General features: G+C 33.5%; 1 protein-coding gene and 1 non-coding gene across 8 annotated transcripts; both read right to left on the bottom strand.

The window, feature by feature from the left end:
- Nucleotides 1–1,249: 1,249 nt before the first annotated feature.
- Nucleotides 1,250–1,353, bottom strand: LOC130977942 (small nucleolar RNA R71). Its single transcript, XR_009085611.1, has one exon. It is a non-coding gene; the product is annotated as a small nucleolar RNA R71 (small nucleolar RNA).
- Nucleotides 1,354–19,791: 18,438 nt separating this feature from the next.
- On the bottom strand, nt 19,792–22,961 carry LOC130973746 (uncharacterized). 7 transcript variants are annotated; one of them, XM_057898397.1, is made up of 5 exons: nt 22,452–22,961; nt 22,225–22,370; nt 21,999–22,128; nt 21,731–21,877; nt 19,792–20,265 (listed from the first exon to the last, which is right to left on the bottom strand). In XM_057898397.1, the coding sequence occupies exons 1-3, from the start codon at nt 22,916–22,918 to the stop codon at nt 22,124–22,126; spliced, it is 618 nt and encodes a 205-aa protein (XP_057754380.1). In that variant the 5' UTR covers nt 22,919–22,961; the 3' UTR covers nt 19,792–20,265; nt 21,731–21,877; nt 21,999–22,123. The 7 variants fall into 7 exon arrangements, with proteins under 7 accessions (XP_057754380.1, XP_057754379.1, XP_057754378.1 ...); XM_057898396.1 differs by having other exon boundaries at nt 21,731–21,829; XM_057898395.1 differs by having other exon boundaries at nt 21,731–21,826.
- Nucleotides 22,962–24,841: the final 1,880 nt, after the last annotated feature.

Raw genomic sequence — 24,841 nt, 5'->3', positions numbered from 1 at the left:
ATCTTTTTCTTATCTTTATTTCAAAATTTCGAAAACTTTACTAACAATTAATGTGATTGATTAAAAAATTTGAAGTTTGTTACTTTCTTGTTAAGAAAGGTTCAATATTAAAATTCTAGAGTCATATTTTTTAGTTTCTTGTTAGTCAAGTAATTAATTTTAATTTTAAAAATCAAATCTTTTCCCAAATTATCTTTTTCAATCATATCTTTTCAAAATATCTTTTTCAAATTATATTTTTTTAAAATCAATTTTAAAAATATTTTCTAACTTTTTATCTTTTCAAAATTGATTTTCAAATCTTTTTCAACTAACTAATTGACTTTTTGTTTGTTTCTTATCTTTTTCAAAACCACCTAACTACTTTCTTCTCTCTAATTTTCAAAAATTCCCTCCTCTTTTTCAAAATTCTTTTAATTAACTAATTGTTTTAAATTTTAATTTTAAATTTTAATTCTTCTCTTAATTTTCGAAAATCACTAATCCTTTTATCAAAATTAATTTTCGAAATTCTCTCTCTCTCTCATCTCTTTCTATTTATTTATTTAATTACTAACACTTCTCTTCATCCTAAAATTTGAATCCGCTCTTCCTCTCTGAGTTCGAATTTTCCTCCTTTCCTTCTTCTATTCTTTTCTTCTTCTACTAACATAAAGGAATTTCTCTACTGTGGTAAAGAGGATCCCTAATATTATTTTCTGCTCCCTTCTTTTTTCCTATGAGCAGGAGCAAGGATAAGAATATTCTTGTTGAAACAGATCCTGAATCTGAAAGGACTCTGAAGAGGAAACTAAGAGAAGCTAAATCACAACAATCCAGAGACAACCTTACAGAAATTTTCGAAAAAGAAGAGGAGATGGCAGCCGAAAATAATAATGCAAGGAGGATGCTTGGTGACTATACTACACCTACTTCCAAATTTGATGGAAGAAGCATCTCAATCCCTGCTATTGGAGTAAACAATTTTGAGCTGAAACCTCAACTAGTTGCTCTAATACAACAGAACTATAAGTTTCATGGACTTCCATCAGAAGATCCCTATCAGTTTTTAACTGAGTTCTTACAGATCTGTGAGACTGTTAAGACTAATGGAGTAGATCCTGAAGTCTATAGGCTCATGCTTTTCCCTTTTGCTGTAAGAGACAGAGCTAGAACATGGTTGGACTCACAACCTAAGGATAGCCTGGACTCTTGGGATAAGCTGGTCACGGCCTTTTTGGCCAAGTTCTTTCCTCCTCAAAAACTGAGCAAGCTCAGAGTGGATGTTCAAACCTTCAAACAGAAAGATGGTGAATCCCTGTATGAAGCTTGGGAATGATACAAGCAGATGACCAAAAGGTGTCCTTCTGACATGCTTTCAGAGTGGACCATTTTGGATATATTCTATTATGGTCTATCTGAGTTCTCTAAGATGTCACTGGACCATTCTGCAGGTGGATCCATTCACTTAAAGAAAATGCCTGTAGAAGCTCAAGAACTCATTGACATGGTTGCAAATAACCAATTTATGTACACTTCTGAGAGGAATTTTGTGAGTAATGGGATACCTTAGAGGAAGGGAGTTCTTGAAATTGATGCTCTGAATTCCATATTGGCTCAAAACAAAATGTTGACTCAGCAAGTCAACATGATTTCTCAAAGTCTGAATGGATGGAAAAATGCATCCAACAGTACTAAAGAGGCATTTTCTGAAAAAGAAGCTTATGATCCTGAGAACCCTACAATGGTAGAGGTGAATTATATGGGTGAACCCTATGGGAACACCTACAATTTTTCATGGAGAAATAATCCAAACTTCTCATGGAAGGATCAACAAAAGCCCCAACAAGGGTTTAATAATGGTGGAAGAAACAGGCTTAGCAATAGCAAGCCTTTTCCATCATCTTCTTAGCAATAGACAGAGAATTCTAAACAGAGTCCCTCTAGCTTAGCAAACATAGTCTTTGATCTGTCTAAAGCCACTTTAAGTTTCATGAGTGAAACAAAGTCCTCCATTAGAAATTTGGAGGCACAAGTGGGCCAGCTGAGTAAAAAAATCACTGAAACTCCTCCTAGTACTCTCCCAAGCAATACAGAAGAGAATCCAAAAAGAGAGTTCAAGGCCATTGATATAATCAACATGGTCGAACCTAGAGAGGAAGGGGAGGACGTGAATCCCAATGAAGAAGACCTCATGGGACGTCTCCCAAACAAAAAGGAGTTCCAAACTGAGGAACCTAAGGAATCTGAGGCTCACCTAGAGACCATAGAGATTCCATTGAACCTCCTTTTGCCATTCATGAGCTCTGAGAACTATTCTCCCTCTGAAGAGGATGAAGATGTAACTGAAGAGCAAGTTGCTCAATATCTAGGAGCCATCATGAAGCTGAATGCCAAGTTGTTTGGTAATGAGACTTGGAAAGGTGAACCTCCTTTGCTCATTAGTGAACTAGATACATGGGTTCAGCAAACTCTACCTCAAAAGAAACAAGATCCTGGTAAATTCTTAATACCCTGTACCATAGGCACCATGACCTTTGAGAAGGCTCTGTGTGACCTGGGGTCAGGTATAAATCTTATGCCACTCTCTGTAATAGAGAAACTGTGGATCTTTGAGGTACAAACTGCAAGAATCTCATTAGAGATAGCAGACAAGTCAATAAAACAAGCTTATGGATTGGTTGAGGACGTATTAGTGAAGGTTAAAGGCCTTTACATCCCTGCTGATTTCATAATCTTAGACACTGGGAAGGATGAGAATGAATCCATCATTCTTGGAAGACCCTTCCTAGCCACAGCAGGAGCTGTGATTGATGTTAACAGAGGAAAATTAGTCCTTCAATTGAATGGGGACTACCTTGTGTTTAAAGCTCAAGGATCTTCCTCTGCAACCATGGAGAGGAAGCATGAAAAGCTTCTCTCAATACAGAGTCAAACAAAGCCCCCACAGTCAAACTCTAAGTTTGGTGTTGAACCCCCACATTCAAACTCTAAATTTAGTGTTGGGAGGTCCCAACAATGCTATGAACATCTGTGAAGCTCCATGAGAGCTCACTGTCAAGCTATTGACATTAAAGAAGTGCTTATTGGGAGGAAACCCAATTTTTATTTATCTATATTTCTCTTGTTCTTTTATGTTTTATTAGGTTTATGATCATGTGGAGTCACAAAACAATTACAAAAATTAAAAACAGCAGAAGAAAAAGCATACCCTGGAGGAAGAGCTTACTAGCATTTAAACGCCAGTAAGGAGCATCTGGCTGGCGTTCAACGCCAGAACAGAGCATGAATCTGGCGTTGAATGCCAGAAATAAGCAGCAGTCTGGCGTTCAAATGCCAGGATTACACCCTGAGGAGAGCTGGCGTTAAACGCCAGAAACAAGCATGGAACTGGCGTTCAACACCAGAAACATGCTGCAGACTGGCGTTGAACGCCCAAAACAAGCATAGAACTGGCGTTTAACGCCAGAAATAAGCATCAATATGGCGTTAAACGCCAGGATTGCATGCAGAGGGCGTTTTACATGCCTAATTGGTACAGGGAGGATAAATCCTTGACACCTCAGGATCTGTGGACCCCACAAGATCATCTCAGGATCTGTGGACCCTACAGGATCCCTACCTACCTCAACTCACCCTCTCTCTTTTTTCACACAATCCAATAACACTCTTCCCCAAACACCCTTCACCAATCACCTCAATTTCTCTTCCCCATCAGCTCTTCACCACTTACATCCATCCACTCTTCCCCAAAAACCCCACCTACCTTCAAATTCAAATTCTCTTTCCCATCCAAACCCACCCTAAATAACCGAACCTACCCCCTCTCCCTCCACTATATAAACCCCTCCATCCTTCTTCATTTTCACATCACATAACCCTCTCTTCTCCCTCTTGGCCGAATATACCTCTCTCTCCCTCTCCTCAATTTCTTCTTCTTCTTCTTCTTCTATTCTTTCTTCTCTTGCTCGAGGGCGAGCAATATTCTAAGTTTGGTGTGGTAAAAGCATAGCTTTTTTTTTGTTTTTCCATAACCATTGATGACACTTAAGGCCGGAGAAACCTCTAGAAAGAGGAAAGGGAAGACAAAAGCTTCCACCTCCGAGTCATGAGAGATGGAGAGATTCATCTCAAAAACCCATCAAGACCACTTCTATGAAGTTGTGGGCAAGAAGAAGGTGATCTCTGAGGTCCCTTTCATGCTCAAGAAAAATGAGTATCCAGAGATCCGACATGAGATCCAAAGAAGAGGTTGGGAAGTTCTGACCAACCCCATTCAACAAGTCGGAATCTTAATGGTTCAAGAGCTCTATGCCAATGCAGGGATCACTAGGAACCATGATCAAAGTATGAACCCGAATCCAAAGAATTATCTTACAATGGTTCGGGGGAAATACTTAGATTTCAGTCCGGAAAATGTAAGGTTGGCATTCAACTTGCCTATGATGCAAGAAGATGCACGCCCCTACACTAGAATGGTCAACTTTGATCAAAGGTTGGACCAAGTCCTTATGGACATATGTGTTGAAGGAGCTCAATGGAAAAGAGACTCTAAAGGCAAGTCGGTTCAATTGAGAAGACTGGACCTTAAGCTTGTGGCTAGAGGATGGTTGGAGTTCATCCAACACTCCATCATCCCCACTAGCAACCGATCCGAAGTTACTGTGGATCGGGCCATCGTAATCCATAGCATCATGATTGGAGAGGAAGTAGAAGTTCATGAAGTCATCTCTCTTGAATTCTACAAAGTAGCCGAAAAGCTCTCTACCTTGGCAAGGCTAGCTTTTCCTCATCTCATTTGCCATCTATGCTACTCAGCTGGAGTTATCATAGAAGGAGACATCCTCATTGAAGAGGACAAGCCCATCACTAAGAAGAGGATGGAGCAAACAAGAGAGCCTACTTGGTGGACAAAATTGTGATCCGTACTCTTTGTACTTGTATGAAATAATTATAATGGCTTTTTGATATGTGTGGACACAACTCCGTTCAACTAACTAGCAAGTGTACTGGGTCATCCAAGTAATACCTTACGTGAGTAAGGGTCGATCCCACAGAGATTGTTGGCATGAAGCAAGGTATAGTCATCTTGTAAATCCCAATCAGGTAGAGTCAAATGTAATTGGATTAGATATTTAAAAGATAAATAAAATAAAGGGATAGAAATACTTATGTAAATTAATAGTGGGAATTTCAGATAAGCGTATGGAGATACTGTGCCCTTTCTTTTTCTACTTTCCTACTTCTTCCTTCAATCCTTCATACTCCTTTCCATGGCAAGCTGTATGTCGGGCATCACCGTTGTCAATGGCTCCATCCCATCCTCTCAATGAAAAAGGTCCAAATGCTCTGTCACAGCACGGCTAATCATCTGTCGGTTCTCAATCAGGTTGGAGTAGAATCCCTTGATTCTTTTGCGTCTGTCACTAACGCCCAGCCTTCAGGAGTTTGAAGCTCGTCACAGTCATTCAATCTCGGAATCCTACTTGGAATACCACAGACAAGGTTAGACTTTCCGGATTCCCATGAATGCCGCCATCAATTCTAGCTTATACCACGAAAATTCTGATTAAGGAATCCAAGAGATATGCGCCCGGTTTAAGGTAGAATGGAAGTGGTTGTCAGTCACGCGCGTTCATAGGTGAGAATGATGATGAGTGTCACGGATCATCACATTCATCAAGTTGAAGTGCAACGAATATCTTAGAATAGGAATAAAGAGAATTGAATAGAAAATAGTATTAATTTCATTGAAACTTGAGGTACAGCAGAGCTCCACACCCTTAATCTATGGTGTGTAGAAACTCTACTGTTGAAAATACATAAGTGAAAGGTTCAGGCATGGCCGAATGGCCAGCCCCCAAAACGTGATCAGTAGCCTCCTAAGATGAAGAATAAAATAAAACTAAGGCCAAAGATGTCTAATACAATAGTAAATTATCCTATTTATACTAGACTAGCTACTAGGGTTTACAGGAGTAAGTAATTGATGCATAAATCCACTTCCGGGGCCCACTTGGTGTGTGTTTGGGCTGAGCTTGATCTATCCACGAGCTGAGGCTTCTTTTGGAGTTGAACGCCAAGTTGTAACGTGTTTTGGGCGTTCAACTCCGGGTCGTGACATGTTTCTGGCGTTTTACTCCAGACAGCAACATGGAACTGGCGTTGAGCACCAGTTTACGTCGTCAATTCCCGAATAAAGTATGGAATATTATATATTGCTGAAAAGCTCTGGATGTCTACTTTCCAACGCCATTGAGAGCGTGACATTTGGAGTTCTGTAGCTCCAGAAAATCTATTTTGAGTGCAGGGGGGTCAGATTCCAACAGCATCAGCAGTCATTTGTCAGCCTCCTATCAGAGTTTTGCTCAAGTCCCTCAATTTCAGCCAGAAATTACTTGAAATCACAGAAAAACACACAAACTCATAGTAAATTCCAAAAATGTGAATTTAACATAAAAACTAATGAAAACATCCCTAAAAGTAGCTTGAACTTACTAAAAACTACCTAAAAACAATGCCAAAAAGCGTATAAATTATCCGCTCATCACTACTCATGAATCTCAAGAGACGCATGAGGAAGCTCATCATCAAGAAATCCCTGAGATGCCTCAAGGGATGCATTTTTCTCCAACCAACTATTGGGAACAACTCAACACTTCTCTAGAAGTCTTAAGTTATAACATGGACCAATTAAGGGTGGAGCACCAAGAGCACTCCATCATTCTCCATGAGATTAGAGAAGATCAAAGAGCTATGAGGGAGAAGCAACAAAGGCAAGGAAGAGACATAGAAGAGCTCCAGGACATCATTGGTCCTTCAAGAAGAAGACGCCACCATCACTAAGGTGGACTCATTCCTTAACTTCCTTGTTCTTATTTATCTGTTTTTTGGTTTTAAGCTTCATGTTTGTCTATGTTTGTGTGTTTATTACATGATCATTAGTGTTTAGTAACTATGTCTTAAGGCTATGAATAATTCCATGAATCCTTCACCTCTCTTAAATGAAAAAATGTTTCTAATACAAAAGAACAAGAAGTACATGAGTTTCGAATTCATCCTTGAATTTAGTCTAATTATATTGATGTGGTGACAATACTTTTTGTTTTCTGAATGAATGCTTGAATAGTGCATATTTTTTATCTTATTGTTTATGAATGTTGAAATTGTTGGCTCTTGAAAGAATGATGAAAAAGAGAAATGTTATTGATGATCTGAAAAATCATAAAATTGATTCTTGAAGCAAGAAAAAGCAGTGAAGAACAAAGCTTGCAAAAAAAGTGGCAAAAAAAATAAAAGAAAAAGAAAAAAAAACAAGCAGAAAAAGCCAATAGCCCTTAAAACCAAAAAGCAAGGGTAAAAAGGATCCAAGGCTTTGAGCATCAATGGATAGGAGGGCCCAAGGAAATAAATCCAAGCCTAAGCGGCTAAATCAAGCTGTCCCTAACCATGTGCTTGTGGCATGCAAGTCCAAGTGAAAAGCTTGAGACTGAGTAGTTAAAGTCATGATCCAAAGCAAAAAGAGTGTGCTTAAGAGCTCAGGACACCTCTAACTGGAGACTTTAGCAAAGCTGAGTCACAATCTGAAAAGGTTCACCCAGTCATGTGTCTGTGGCATTTATGTATCCAGTGGTAATATTGGAAAACAAAGTGCTTAGGGCCACAGCCAAGGCTCATAAAAGTAGCTGTGTTCAAAAATCAACATACTTAACTAGGAGAATTAATAACATTATCTGAATTCTGAGTTCCTATAGATGTCAATCATTCTAAACTTCAAAAGATAAAGTGAGATGCCAAAACTGTTCAGAAGCAAAAAGCTACAAGTTCCCCTCATCTAATTAGAACTAATATTCATTGATATTTTGGAATTTATAGTATATTCTCTTCTGTTTATCCTATTTGATTTTCAGTTGCTTGGGGACAAGTGATAAACCACTATTTCATGGTTTATCTTGTGCTCAATTGAGTGGATTTTATCAACTCTTTACCCACTTATTCATACTATTTGCATGGTTTTACATTTGCCTTCCTAATTATGTGCTTTGATTAAAAATGTGCTTCTTTGGCCTTAAGTTCCCTATGTTTAATCCTCTCTTATTACCATTAGATGCCTTGATATGTGTGTTAAGTGTTTTCAGATATTATAGGGCAGGAATGTCTCAGAGGATGGAAAGGAAGAATGCAAAAATGGAAGAAATACAATAAGTTGGAGAAACTGTTAAGCTGTCCAGCCTGACCTCTTCGCACTCAAACAGCTATAACTTTAGCTACAGAGGTCCAAACAACACGGTTCCAGTTGCGTTGAAAAGCTAACGTCCGGGGCTTCGATTTGATATATAATATGCCATAGTTACCCTGACGCTAGGCAATACGAACGCGTGATCCACGCGGACGCGTTGCATCTGCGAACTTCAATTCGCGCGGCCGCGTGGGCGACGCCGCTTGGCCGCGACCTGTACGGACCAGAAAGCGCTGGAAGTGACTTCTGGGCTGTTTCTGACCCAGTTTTCGGCCCAGAGAACACAGATTAGAGGCTATAAAGTGGGGGAATGCATCCATTCATGATGAGGCTTTCATATTTCACTTTTTCCATGATTTAGTTTTAGTGAGAGATGTCCTCTCCTCTCTCTTAGGATTAGGATTAGGATTCCTCTTAAAGGATTTAGGATTTATTATTATTCCAACTTACAATTTTCTTCTTCATTCCAGGTTTAATGTTCCTTTCTATTTAATTTCGTTCCTATTTTTATTCACCTTAGTACTTTAATTGATATTTATCTTTTGAATTTGGCTTATGACTTTCATGTTAGGATTTTCTTAATTAATGTGATTTGAGGTATTTAAGTTTATGATTGTTTCTTTTTATTATTCCCAATCTGAAGACATTTTATTCCAGTAGATATAATTTTCTTTCCTTTTGGTCTTGGTTAAGAAATCAGTAACTCAGGAGTTATCTTAGCTCAACATAATTGATAACTGTTATCTTTGCTAATTGAACTGAACTTCAATAATCCCAACCTTTTCTTAGGAAATAAATAGGATTCGAAGGTCAACTAATTAGTCCCTTGACTTTCCTTTGCTTTAGCAAAGGTTGACTAAGTGGAATTAAGATTCAACTTTCATTATTATTGCTAAGAATAACAAAGTCTGGACTTCCAATCTCTCATACCTTACCAAAAGTTTGCTTTACAGTATTTATTTATTTTAATTGTCATTTAAATTATTTGCCATATTTATTCTTCATCCTCAAAACCCTAATTTTATCTTTTTCATAGCCAATAATAAGAACATACCTCCCTGCAATTCCTTGAGAAGACGACCTGAGGTTTAAATACTCGGTTATCAATTTTAAAAGAGGTTTGTTACTTGTGACAACCAAAACGTTTGCACGAAAGGATTTTTGTTGGTTTAGAATCTATATCTACAACGCAACTATTTTTATAAAATTCTTTACTAGCAAAAATCCTAACGTCAACAAACAACAATTTAAGTTTGGTGTTGTGATGAGCGGATAATTTATACGCTTTTTGGCATTGTTTTTAGGTAGTTTTTAGTAGGATCTAGCTACTTTTAGGGATGTTTTCATTAGTTTTTATGAAAAATTCACATTTCTAGACTTTACTATGAGTTTGTGTGTTTTTCTGTGATTTCATGTATTTTCTGGTTGAAATTGAGGGACCTGAGCAAAAATCTGATAGGAGGCTGAAGAAAGGACTGCTGATGCTGTTGGATTCTGACCTCCCTACACTCAAAACGGATTTTCTGGAGCTACAGAACTCCAAATGGCGCGAGCTCAACTGCGTTGGAAAGTAGACATCCAGGGCTTTCCAGCAATATATAATGGTTCATGCTTTGTCCGAGCTTAGACGACGCAAACTGGCATTCAACGCCAGTTTCATGCTGCATTCTGGAGTAAAACGCCAGAAACACGTCACAAACCAGAGTTAAACACCAAACAGACGTTACAACTTGGCGTTTAACCCCAAGAGAAGCCTCTGCACGTGTAAAGCTCAAGCTTAGCCCAAGCACACACCAAAGTGGACTCCGAAAGTGGATTTCTGCACTTAGACTTATTTCTATAAACCCTAGTAGCTAGTCTAGTATAAATAGGACTTTTTACTCTTGTAATTTCATCTTTGGTCTCAATTTTAATCAGTTGTTCATCTTAGGAGACTATTGATCACGTTTTGGAGGCTGACCTCTCGGCCATGCATGGACCACCATCACTTATGTATTTTCAATGGTGGAGTTTCTATACACCATAGATTAAAGGTGTGGAGCTCTGCTGTACCTCAAGTTTTAATGCAAATACTACTATTTTCTATTCAATTCAGCTTATTCTTATTCTAAGATATTCGTTGCACTTCAAAATGATGAATGTAATGATCCGTAACACTCATCATCATTCTCACCTATGAACGCGTATAAGCTAGAATCCTTTGGCGGCCATTCTTAAGAATCTAAAAAGTCTAAACCTTGTCTGTGGTATTCCGAGTAGGATTCAAGGATTGAATGACTGTGACGATCTTCAAACTCACGATTGTTGGGCGTGGTGACAGACACAAAAGAATCAATGGATTCTATTTCGACATGATTGAGAACCGACAGATGATTAGCCGTGCTGTGACAGAGCATTTGGACCATTTTCACTGAGAGGATGAGATGTAGCCATTGACAAACACATATAGCTTGCCATGGAAAGGAGTAAGAAGGATTGGATGAAAGCAGTAAGAAAGCAGAGATTCAGAAGGGACACAACATCTCCATACACTTTTCTGAAATTCCTACCAATGAATTACATAAGTATCTCTATCTTTACTTTATGCTTTATTTATTATTATTTTTGAAAACCACTATAATCATTTGAATCAGCCTAACTGAGATTTACAAGATGACCATAGCTTGCTTCATACCAACAATCTCCGTGGGATCGACACTTACTCACGTAAGGTTTATTACTTGGACGACCCAGTGCACTTGCTGGTTAGTTGTGCGAAGTTGTAAAGAATGTGAGTGAACCATAGTAGTGTGCACCATGTTTTTGGAGCCATTGCTAAGAATTGTTCAAGTTTTAAAAAGTGTAAATCACAATTTTGCCTATCAAGCTTCTGTTGGCGACGGCGTCTGGTTCACGAACGACAGCGACCACAGAGCATGAACGGTGACGGCGACGGCTTTTTCCTCCTGCCGCTCACGCTCCTCCTCTCCTCCTCGGACTCGATGATGGCGACACACGGAAGGCAGCTCCCTCTCTCGCACGGTTTGTTCTCAGAGTATGCAATTGAAGCATAGTCAGTCCATTCCTCAGACTCTACAAGAAAGACTGCTCTGATACCATAATGTAACACCCTCACTATCATAATGTCACGCTTCCGGTTGTGCCACTCTGATAGCAAGAGGTATTACGACGAATTCATATACTTAATAATAAAATTTTGATAGCATCTCCCCTAAACCTCGGACTTTGCCACACTTTTTGGGTCCTAACCAAACCATTCTCAACTACTTTTCAACCATTTCTAATAACTCAAACTAGTTCCAATATCAGAAATCATTTTCGATAAATCAATAAAATTCATTCCCAATATCTCAGATCGTTTCAAATGCGGATTCATTCTCAATATCAAATCAACCTCAAAGCAAGAAAATTATTTTACATAGTATTTAATCAAATCGACTTTCCAACTTAATAATTAGAAACATTCACAATTCAATCATCATCATAATAACCTTAAATCAAGTACAAAAGTCAACTAAACATTTTTAATCAATCAATAAACCATTTAAACTAGTATTTATATTCATTCCAGAAAACTCAATTCAATTTATAAAAACTTGCCAAATCATAAAAATATATTTTCACTATTAATATCGACTTAAAACAATTCTTAGTAGTGAATTAAGTTTAAGAAATCGCCCCTACCTCGTATGCGATTTAACTACGTGACAAATTTGGTTTCCTCTCAGCCTATACCCTCAGCAGTCACAGCCACAGCCTATTCCACCCTCACAGCAACGGCGACAACCCCAAACGCGACATACAACAACCAGAAATCAATCCTACATTACCAAAACCTCAAAATTTTTACCAAAAACATAACATAACGCATATATGCTAGCTGTGAGGGTATCAGAACAAAAAGGCTTATTGTAACAAAGAAAAAACATAGAAATAGAGCGGTAGTGGATCTCGGCAGTGGTAGCAGCATTTCATGGTGACAGAGGCACGGTGGCGCAACTGGTTCTCCCTCTGGCAGCGGGTGTAACAAAATCAGCTTCTTCGCCCCCTTCGAAGTCCCCAATGGCGATGCGATGGATCTAACAGTGACGGTATTCTAGGCAGTGGCAGGAGCTTCTGATGGCGATGGCGTCTGGTTCACGAATGGCAGTGACGACGAAGCATGAACAGCGACGGCTTCTTCCTCCTGCTCACGCTCCTCTTCTCCGCCTCGGACTCGATGATGGCGACGCGCGGAAGGCAGCTCCCTCTCTTGCACGGTTTGTTCAACAGTGTCCCCTTCTGTCCTCTTTGTCAGTGGAAGCGGCGGCAGCTTTGCAGTCCACAGCAGCGTCAACAGCGGTGGCGAGACCCACGGCGCCGACACTGTCTTACTCTGCTTATCTCTTCTCCAACAACTCTGATTCTCCCTCTCTGTGTCGTTTCTCTCTTTCTCTCTTCTCCTCTGCTATGTGTGGGTGCGTGGTGTTGTGTGTGTGTTTGTGTGCCGTGTGTATGTTTGGGGAGGGTGAGAGAGGTGAGGTGGTGACTCGGTGAGGCGGTTAGGTTAGGGTTAGATTTAGGACAAAATTAGGATTTTGTGTATGAAATTGGAAATTTTGGGTAGTTTTAGTAATTTTAATAAAATTAGGGTAATAGAGTAATTAAAACTAATTTTAATCCAACACTAATATTTATAAAAATATTATATTAATTATCAATTTACAAATTTGTTTTCAAATAAATACTCTAATTCAATAACTAGAGATAATTGAATTATTTTTTTTAAATCATAAAATAAAATTCAAAATCTAATTATTCAAATTAAAGCAGATAAAACTCTCATTATTTTTTTATCACTAAAATTTTAAATCAATAATAAGAAAGTACTCAATATAAAAATTTTTGAAAATATATTCTCAAATAAATAAAATAAATCACAAATAGTTTAAATTTTCAAAATCTGGGATCTTATATATTAGATTGAGTTAGAAAGTTAACAATGGTAACCATTATCATCGTCTCCGTAGTACATGAGAGTACACAGGAATAAGTCGGATTTTATTTTTGGGAAATAGTTTTTTTTAATTTAAAATTTAAAAAATTTCTTGTTAAATATTGCTTATTCCGGTGTATCTGTGTATTTTTGGAGACGATAATAATAGTTGCCATTGTTAAATATGGCTTGGCTTTTTAAAATTTATAATTAAAAAAATTCATGAAGAAGCCATGCTTATTGTCTGTGTATTTTGTATACTCCTATATATTGTTTTGAGATCTATATACTATTTTGGAGACTTATGGATTAAAAACGTGAATTTTAAAAAATTTGAGTAGAGTTTACCGTTGCCGAGGTGCGGCGAGCTTGCTCTAAAAAAAATCGTATTTGAGGAATTAAAGTTTAAAAATCGTGTTTAGAAAAAAAAATAATTTTTTATTTTATTTCTAAAAAATTCAAATAATAATATATAAATAAGATAAAAATAGATAACAAATTATATATATTATATGTTCAGTTTAAATTTAAAAATAAAATAATAATATTATACCACATTTTTTGAATTGGTTTAGTTTTGAGGAGTGAATATAAAATCTGATTTAATCTATGTAGTTTAATTTGTTAAAAAATGAAATATGATCTAATTTAAATTAGTGCGATTTTAATCGATTTTCAATCTAAATTGAATTGTAACACTTTTATTAAATATTTATATAATACATCTTGCGATGTTAATATTGCAGCTGGTCACATTACTATTAACGTGTTACATCAAATATTTAACGGAACAAATCAACTGCAGAAGCTAAAACTAAAGTTTTTTAAATTTTAGAGAAAAAAACAAAAATAAATATTTTATATTAAAATATTACATGATAAATAATGTAATTCTCTAAATAACTAGTCTAAAAAATTATATTTTTTCTAGTTATCTTTTTTTAAAAGATCTTTTAAAAAAATAAAAATAATTTTATATTTGGATATCTCATACAAAAGGATCTTTTTATTTATCAATTATGTTTGGATACAACAATATAAAATTATTTTTTTGTTTATTTATATGTGAAAAAGATCTTTTTTAAAGAAAAAAATATTTTTTTAAAAAAATGTAAATTATAATTTTTCAAAAAAGATATTTTTTTAATACTTTTACTTTTACTATTAAAAATTTAACAAACAGCTAAAAAATATTTTTCAATAATTTTTTTTATCTATTTAATGACACCCAAACAAGCACAATTTACATATTTTTTAAAATATATTTTTTCTTAAAAAAGATTTATTTTACATAATAAATAAACAAAAAGTACTTTTATATTATTGTGTCTAAACATAATTAATAGATAAAAAGGTATTTTTGCATGAAATATCCAAACATAAAATTACTTTTACTTTTCTAAAAAATAAAAAAAAATCGATTTTTGTTTTCCCTCAAAAACTCACCTAAGCAAGCCAAGCTTTTAAACCAGAAAAAAGAAACTATTTTTTTTTCATGATGGATAGAATGCAATAATACTAATATACAATAGGTTTGATTATTCTTTTGGTCCTATAGTTTCATTAAATTTTCAATTAGGTCTTTATATATTTTTTTTAGTTGAGTCTTATACTATTTTTAAATTTGTAATTAGATCATTTTCATATAAAAAACGTTAAAATTAACAAAATATTTCTCCCAAAATACATAGTAGTCAAAGATCTAATTAGGTTTTTAATTATGAATATCTTTAATTTGTAAAGAAATATTTAGTTAATTCTATTATTTTTTACACTATGAAGGACTTAATTATAAAACTAATAGAAATGTAGGAACCCAATTGAAAGAAGAAAAAAAAAAGGTATAAAGGTTGAAATTTAAAGGGTGAAATTTAATATAGGTGAATGCTATGGTGCCTAAAAGATGTTGCATATTTACTAAAAAAGGTTAAAAAATAATATTTAATTTAAAAGATATAACAATAAATAATTTTAAAAAATCAAAACTTACTACAAAAGGTAAGTTAGGCAAAATTTAGGCACCAATTCATAGGCACCATAGAATTGACCTTTAATATAAAGCAGGACATTAATTACTATTATTCAACTTGTTCATTTTTTACACTAAATTTTATAAAAGTCGTGCCCCATAATAAAGAAAATATTCTCATTTAATGCATTTTGACTTGAAAATTTATTCTAAAATTTTGTTTACTATCCTTCCATATGAATAATGTCAACTTGTATTCTGTAAAACCATTATAATAGGATGATTGAAAAACTTTGAGACATTATATAATTTGTTAATCTTATGTATTCTCTAAATAGCTTTAGTGCTAACAATGGCTCCTTTCTCTTGCTAATGCCATGGCAAAAATCATTACTTATTTCGATGGTTTTTCAATTTCATATGCATAGATGGTGATAACAACCATGGCAATATCAAATCAAGTCAATAAAATACTAAAACTTTTTATTATGATTCTTGAGTAGGTAATTACATTTTCTTTTAATTTGTTTGCTATACAAAACATGTTTGTATACAAAAAATTTCTTATTACTTTTATCAAATCAAGTCAATATAACTTATGTTTTTCTTTTGAATTCAAGATGCCTTGCAGCTGAAGGAGTCCTTCCAATTCAATTTCTCAAACATTACCTTTAGATCCATCTCTTTCTTTCAACAAAATTTATCTTTTGATAATTAAGATAAATATGGTGATGGTGGTAGCAGTAACACCAGTGATAGCAATGGTGGTGGCGTCGTTGTTAGCTGTGGTGGTGGTGGTGAAATTGTTGGAGGAAAGAAGGAATAAAAATAAATAAATGTATGAAAATATATTTAAATAATAAAAGATAAAATTAAAATTTATGTTAGGTATTCATATAAAATTGAAAAGCATCTTTAGTTAGTTGATGATGGACATATGGTTTGGAAATGGAAAAAGAAATTTTTTTATGATTTAGGCAAAGATTTTTTTTCATATCTACATGTATTTCTCATACAAAGAATGTATCTATATGAAAGAATAAATTACGAAAAATTTAGAATAAATTTTAAATCCAATCATTTCATTAAGTTCCACTTCTTCACTGTATATTTATATTATTTTTGTTAACTTTAATACATACTATAAGAATGTATCTATATGACTTGACTTTTTATTTATAGCTTTAGAGTTGAGATATTGGTATTACATATTAACAAAGAAAAGACTAACACATTTTATTTAATTCTATAAGGGATTTTGCAACACAATCTTTACGTACAATCTTTAAAAATTGAAATTCGTAGTCGTTAGCGAAAAGATATGTTGTTATTTTATCTTTCCATCAAATCATGATGCATGAATCTTCTTTAGGATCTTGAAGTAAAATAGTATCACCACTGTCTCAAAATCTTCGAACTCAGATCCAACATTCTCTATTGATTTGCCCATCATATATTACTTCCTTTGCATGAAAAAAATAAAATAAAATAAATTTTAAACAAAATAAAATCAATCACAAAATATGCTTATGAGAAAAGAATCATCAAAATTGGTATACCTTATAATTTAATGCAGGAACTAAGGTCATACGTACATAGCACCATAGGTATATTCTTGATCTGCACGAAATTGAACAAGCCTGCTCATTGTCGTCTAGTTAGAAGATACTATAAATATTACACATTTTAATTTTAATGCATTGATATAGTAAAATATTATTATATATAATTATTAAATAATATCAAATTTTAGGATATTAATTTACTATTCATGTAATAAATGTATGTGAGAAATAATTGTTTTATGTTAAAATTGTAATATATATGAATCTTGCTGGGGAGGCAATATTAATGAAAAATATTGACAATGTGTACAATGGATTAGTTATTTAGCCTAATAGAAATAAATAATAAATTCAAAAATTCTCATTCAATTATTTCACATAAAATTTCAAATTCTCTAATTTCAAATTTCAAATTTTTAAAAAATCCAGTTAGTTATTTCAAAAAAATAACCATTTGAAATTTTAATTTACTAAAGCATTTCATTCCCATACTCTTTTCTTTTTCAACCGGCGGCCACCCCACCTTCATCAATAATCATCCCATTTTACCGTTGCTATTTGGCTCGCCACACGCCACTCACCCTTAGTAAAAATAACCATCCACTTAAGGATAAAAATAATCATTCGCGTACCTACTAAAATGATCATCCTAAATTGACCATTAAAATAAAAGAAGAAAAAGATGAATAAATAGAAGAAACAACTATTGTGGTGAAAGTAACATAGTTTTGAAGGACTAGGCATGACGAAAGCGGCACGGTTGTGAAGCATAGGGCTCAAATCTGAAAGAAGCTAACCATGCTTGGATCCGAAGAAGAAGAAAAGTATGGGGTATCATCTGTGAGAAGAGGCTTGAAAGAATGGGAGAAAGCGAAACCGGTTCGGAAGAGAGGCACGCGAAAAAGTGGCAGCAACGTTAGGTTGAGCGTCAAAGGGCGAGGTGCGTCGGGTTGACCAGCGGAGGTGAGGACGGTATCGGTGGGAGGATGTGGCGGCGTCGGTTTGGCCGGTGAGGAATTTAGTGATGCGAGGTGAGGACCGGAGAAGATGACGGTGAGTTTTAAACGTGTATTGGAGGTTACGGTAAGATTAGAAATAACCGTACGTAAAGTGTGAATGAGTTTAAATATTAATCCTAATTTTTAAAATTTTTAAATTTGAAATTAAATAATTAATTAATGATCTAATTTTTAATTATAATTTTATTTTTTTAATCTATTATACACATTATACACAATTAGTATTGGTTCTCAATACTTTCTTAATATATAATTGGATGTACGTGAAATATTTTTTACATTGCGAGTATCCTAGGATAGTAGTTCCAGATACCGACAAAGTGATTCTTAGGTGGAGAAAAAAAGTGCTGGCAGAAAAAAACTCTTAAAGCATAGGGTTTTGCTTGGCAAAACTCCCGTTTCCAAAAGCTATTATTGGCATTTTCGTTCCTAAAAATGGAATCACATTTTGTAAGTCAATTTTCCTCTCTTTAATCTAATTTTTTAGATTGTTATTAACATACTGAATTCAAAAAGAAGAGATGAGACAAATATCTTACGATTAATTAAATATTTCCCTTTGGTATTGTCATTAAAAAATAAATAATTTGCCACAAAATATTTACAACAAATTTAAAAAAAAAACAAACATGTAAAAAGACATTGTCAAAACAAAACAACCACTACAAAACAAACAACTTCCTCTTCGTATGAACACCAATGTTTTGTATCATTTATTTCATACAGTGTGCTTTGTTTCTAATAATTCATAGCGACAACATCAATAATTACAACACTTTTTTTGAATTAGAATAAAAAAGTGGGCCAATAAATAGAATAATTAGAAAGTAATCATGTACCAGAAATCATAAATAAGTTGTTCACCAAGAGGTGTTTGGATAGGTTTTAAAAGAAAAATAATATGATCCGAAATATATAATTTGTTGCATTTGTATTGAATCGATTTGATTTTATTTTTAAATATGATTCAATCCAATTCAAACTATTGCTATTTGGATTGGTTTAGTTTATTTGATTTAAAAAAAATTAAGACTTTATTATTAAAAGTAAGAATAACTTTTTAAGTTAGTAAAACAATTCTTATTTTATATTTACAGAATATTTACTGAATAATAATGGTTTTTTATTAAAATAAAATAAAAAATTATTTTTTTAAACATCATTTTTGAACTTTAATTTTTCCAATATAATTTTTTTTTTGTATTTGGACAAGTTCGCTAGAAAGTTAACAATGGTAACCATTATCATCGTCTCAAGAGTACATGAAAGTACACAGGAATAAGTCATATTTTATTTTTGAGAAATAGTTATTTTTTTAATTTAAAATTAAAAAAAATTCTTGTTAAATATGGCTTATTCTGGTGTACCTGTGTATTTTTGGAGACGATGATAATGATTGCCATTGTTAAATATAGCTTGTTTTTTTTAATTTATAATTAAAAAAATCTTAAAATTTATATACTATTTTGGAGACGATGATATGAATTAAAAACGTGGATTTTTAAAAATTTGAGTGGAATTTGCCGGAATAAGACGAATTCTATAATTTTTATTGAGTTCGTCGGGGTGCGGTAAACTTCTCTAAAAACATTCGTATTTGAAAAATTGAAGTTCAAAATCATTTTTGGGAAAATAATTTTTTTATTTTATTTCAGAAAAAAATTCAAATAATAATATATAAATAAGATAAAAATAGGTAACAAATTTTATATATTATATGTTCAATTTAAATTTAATAATAAAATAATAATATTATATCACATTCTTTTGAATTGGTTTAGTTTTGAGAAGTGAATATAAAATCCGATCTTTTAAATTAGTACGATTTTAATCGATTTTCAATTTGAATTGGATTGGACAAGCGCTCTTGATAAATATTTATATAAGAGGCGTGTTAGTGAGCAGCAGAATTTGTGATATTTAGCCATTAATTAGCCATCATGAATATGTTTAATAATGTGAGATGACATCTAATGATATAAGATTAATCATTTTTCTTTTGATGATTAAATGCTAGCCAAATTTCAACAAAAGTGCTGGCCTCCTAAACTTTCTCTTTATATAATACATCTTGCCATGTTAATATTGCAGCTGGTCACATTACTATTTAACGTGTTACATCAAATACTTAACGAAACAAATTAACTGCAGAAGCTAAATGTAACACCCTCACTATCAGAAATCACGCTTCCAACTGCGCTACTCTAATAGAAAGAAGTATTACGACTATTTTACATACTAAATACTAAAATAGGAGCCTGTGACTTGCACTGTAGCGCTGATTTCTTTGAAAAACCGGAAATAAACAATTGATTTTAAGAAAATACAAACAGGCATAGATTCATATACAAGACTACTTACATAATAACTCATAATATAATATACATATAAAACATACAAATCCTATCCCTCTTACAAACTTGTGATAACAATGACGAGGGAAGAAAATAATCTAATTAATTCAACAACTTATAAACCAAACGCAGTACAACTCTTCTTAATGCTTCTTCTTCCGGTTCCTGAAAAAGTAAAGCTGTAGGGGGTAAGAACCTAACCACACGGTCTCTCCACGGAATTTCAAAGTTGTCATAAGAAGATATTTAATAAGAAAACTATTTTCAAACTTAGTGATTATCATTGCCTTATGAATTTTCTTTTTAAAACCAATAGGTAATCGTTCAAAACCTTTTCAAAGAAACATGTTTAATTTTTCAGAAATTCAAAACATTTCCTTTTTATAAGAAATTCTCAATCAGAAACCAACCACGCAATCAAATAACACAATCATTAATTCACCACCAAAGTTCATTCTCAAATGTAGCACGCCAGGACAAACACAGGCAAGACAGACAAGAAAAACACAAGTAGGTAGCAATTACAGCAAATAGTTCAAGTAGCAGTTAAGAACAGTTTAACAATTAGGCAAACCCAAACAAGTTCAAACCCAAGCAAAGCATACAAATGCATATGATGCATGCCTGTCCTATGGCTGATGAGGCTCATCTGTCGGTTATCCAGCCGACCCGACAAGTCTGAATTGTCCTTAGACTGTCCCCCGACGTGCATCCCCAAAAGTCTATGCATAGCTTTTTCTCAAATAATCAATATTGCTCAATGGGGGTAACATACCCGGGAATTTATATAGTGCCTGGTCACACTTACGTCGTAGGGTCAACAGAGTATCGAGTTTTCAACCTGGTACACGTGGTGGCAAGCCACGGTACTTAATCCAGGGAACCTCGTATCTCAGATATTTCAAATTCATAAGCCACATATCTCAACATTCTCAACATCATAATCATTCATCAATCCAAACCTCATTTCCAAATTCATTCAAAAACCATATTTCAAAGAAAATCCTCATCAAATCCTCTTTTCATTCCGTTCATTAACAATCTCAATTCCAAAACATAATTCTTTCTTTGATAAATAGATTATTCTTAAAACATATAATGTTTAAAAACAAATCTTTTTAGTTAATTACTTCAAATAAAACTTCCAATTTTATAAAATTTCGACAGCATCTCCTCTAAAACTCAGACTTTGCCACCCTGTTCGGGTCCCATCCAAACATTTCTCAAATTTTTTCCAAACCTCTCAGCTAGTTCCAATATCAAATTATTTTCAAAGCGAATCAGTGCCCATATTAAATCTCTTTTTAAAATCAAACCAGCTCAAATACTAAATCATTTATAAAGTCACTAATTCAAAATTAAACCATTTCCAAAGCCAATTCCTTTACATTATCGAAAATAGCTTCAAAACCAAGAAAAGCCATTTTTCCTAATAATCAACTAAATAACTTTTCAAACTAATTTCTTTTCAACAATCACAAACTACTAAAGCAATCAAGCAATCAGTCATTCAGTACAGCAAACAACCACATTTAGAAGACAATCATAATCACAGACATATGTTCTCTCACATTAATATCTAGTTATCACAACTCTGTAATATAAATTAGATTTTAGGAAAAATCCCTACCTCAAAGAATCAAACCCGCAGCGATTTTAACGCGATAGACCCTCTTTTCACCTTATTCTGCAGCAGCTACATCATGATTTGTATTCCCAGCACCCTCTGCTAACGGAGAGGAACGGCAAGCAAAAGTAATAACCGCAAATACAGCAACTTTAGGTAATAGACAAAATAAACACAACCAAGCAAGGCAAAGAGGAACATTACGCACTAATAAAACAAGAGTCGGAATGGAGTATTATGGCGAGATAAAGCACAACAGAATTTGTCTTACCAGAAAAGGAACAAGAGAATGGGGAACGGAGAAGCTATAGCTTCGACAACATTTCCTTTCAACAATCAGAACGACAAATAAGGGCACAGTCGAGCAGAAATGGCAAGCCAGTGGCGGCGGTAGCATTAATCTGAGTGATTAAGGCAGTAGAGACACCAACAATAATCAAAACAGTAGAACAGAATAGAAATGGAACTGGTTTCAAGAAAGTGAGAGACAGGGTTACCGGTGAATCTGGCCCGGAAGGCAACAATAACCCTCTGACCAATCAGGCGGCAGCTTCGGCAATTACCTCTAGTGAAGGCGGCTACCAGAAGCTCCGGTGGTTCGACAACAACCTTAATTTCGACGCGCAAATACCGGAACTCGAACCTACGATACCAACATCTCAGAATCTCTAACAGATTATAACAGAACACTTATCTCAAGGGGTTTTGGAAACAAAACGCTTACCAAGAAGACGGGTTCCGGCGACGGCGTGGAGCTCCGGCGATGTAGCGGCAAGCATAAATGGCGGCGAGTAAATCGGCGAGGGCGGCCATCCTTCCAACAGCGGCGGCAGAACGCGAACAACCTTCCTTTCCCCGTGGACCCTCTCTCTCCTTGGCTCCACCATGGATGACGGTGACTCTGGCTTGCGGTGAGGACGACGTCGGCGACCTTAACCATGGTAGCGGTGACTCCTCCCCTGCGCGCGCTTTGCTCCTCCCTTGCATGGCTCTGGTTCGCGCTCCTCTTCCTCTATCAGTGACACACGACGGCATGGACGCATCGGTGGCGGCGACGGCTTCACCCGTGACGAGGAGCGGCGGAACAGCCCACCAGCTCCGGCGCGTTTTCCTTCTTCCCCCGGCGCTCTTCCTTCTCTTTCTCTCTGCTTTCTCGGATCTCACTCTCTCCCCTCCTTCCCCTGTTTCCATTTCCCTTCTATTTTTCTTTCTTAATTCATTCTGAAGCTGTTTCTTTTTGGGAAAAGGGGGTGTGGCGGTGGTGGCTAGGGTTAATAGGTTTAGTTTGGGAATTTTGTTTTTATTTTGGGTAGTTTAGGTATATTCAATAAAATTAGGGGTATAGAGTATTAATTAAAAATCTAATTAAATCTTGAAAAATATTTTAAAATATTATTTGTTGTATTAAAATTCTAATTGGTTTAAAATCAAATTCTTTGATTGAATTTATAAGATAATAAGATTAATTTTCTTTATTTCTAAAACTTGAAGTATTAAATCATAAAAATATCAATTATTTGAATTAAATCACATAAAAATTTTTATTATTCCGTAACTACTAATTTTGTAATTTAAATATAGAAAATAATTCAATAATTATAAAATTAGGTAAAATTCTAATTAATTATCAAAACCTGATTTAGTTTTTGATTTAATTAACTTTAATAAAATAATTTTTTGAGAATAAAATTTCTAATGAATAAATGAATTGAAATTAATTCATAATAAGATTTATTTAAAAATTCTGGGTCTTACACTAAAACCAAAGTTTTTAAAATTTTAGAGACAAAAACAAAAATAAGTATTTTATATTAAAATATTACATGATAAATAATGTAATTCCCTAAATAACTAGTCTAAAAAATTATATTTTTTCGAGTAATCTTTTTTTAAAATCTTTTAAAAAAATAAAAATAATTTTATGTTTAAATATCTCATACAAAAGAATCTTTTTTATCTATCAATTATGTTTGGGTAAAATTATTTTTTTTTGTTTATTTATATGTGAAAAATATCTTTTCTTAAAAAAAAAAGACCTTTTTAAAAAAATATAAATTGTAATTTTTTTAAAAAGATATTTTTCTAGTACTTTTACTTTTACTATTAAAAATTTACCAAACAGCTAAAAAAATAAATCTTTTTTCAATAACTTTTTTATTTATTTAATGGCACTAAAACAAGCACAATTTACATATTTTTGAAAAGATATTTTTTCTCAAAAAAAATTATTTTACATAATAAATAAACAAAAAATACTTTTATATTATTGTGTCTAAACATAATTGATAGATAAAAAGATATTTTTGAATGAGATATTCAAATATAAAATTATTTTTATATTTTTAAAAAATAAAAAAAAAACAACTCATTTTTTTTCAAAAACTCACCTAAACAAGCCAAGCTTGTAAACTAGAAAAAAGAAACTATTGTTTTCATGATGGATAGAATGCAATAATACTAATATACAATAGGTTTGATTATTCTTTTGATCCCTATAGTTTTATTAAATTTTTAATTAAGTCTTTATATATATATTTTTTCAATTGAGTCCCTATATTAGTTTTAATTTTGTAATTAGATCCTTTTCATATAAAAATCGTTAAGATTAATAAAATATTTCTCCTAAGATACATGTAATTAAAGATCTAGTTAGGTTTTTAATTATGAATACCTTCAATTTGCAAAGAAATATTCAATTAATTTTATTATTTTTTATACTATGAAAGAACTAATTATAAAACTAACAACAGTATAAAAATCAATTAAAAAAATATAAAAACCTAATTAAAAATTTAATAAAATTTTAAAAACTAACAGAATAATTAAACCTATACAATATAAAGAGTGGAATTTAGTATAAAACAGAACATTAATTACTATTATTCAACTTGTTCATTTTTTACAATAAATTTTATAAATGTCCGTGACCCACAATAAAGAAAACCTTCTCATTTAATGCATTTTGACTTGAAAATTTATTATAAAATTTTGTTTATTGTCCTTCCATATTTGTCATGAATATTGTCAACTTCTATTCTGCAAACCAATTATAAATAGAATGATTGAAAAACTTTGAGACATTATATAATTTGTTAATCTTATGTATTCTCTAAA

The sequence above is a fragment of the Arachis stenosperma genome, chromosome 4 (genome assembly GCF_014773155.1).
Source record: "Arachis stenosperma cultivar V10309 chromosome 4, arast.V10309.gnm1.PFL2, whole genome shotgun sequence".
Taxonomy (NCBI): domain Eukaryota; kingdom Viridiplantae; phylum Streptophyta; class Magnoliopsida; order Fabales; family Fabaceae; genus Arachis; species Arachis stenosperma.
This window is presented reverse-complemented; position numbering and strand designations above follow the sequence as displayed.

Bases quoted from the DNA above. Each gene is read 5' to 3' on its own strand.
- LOC130973746 (XM_057898394.1), bottom strand. From the start codon at position 22,918: ATGGAAACAGGGGAAGGAGGGGAGAGAGTGAGATCCGAGAAAGCAGAG. The intron at 22,371-22,451 runs GTAAGCGTTTTG...TTGGTATCGTAG, and splicing joins CGCCGGAACCCGTCTTCTTG to GTTCGAGTTCCGGTATTTGC.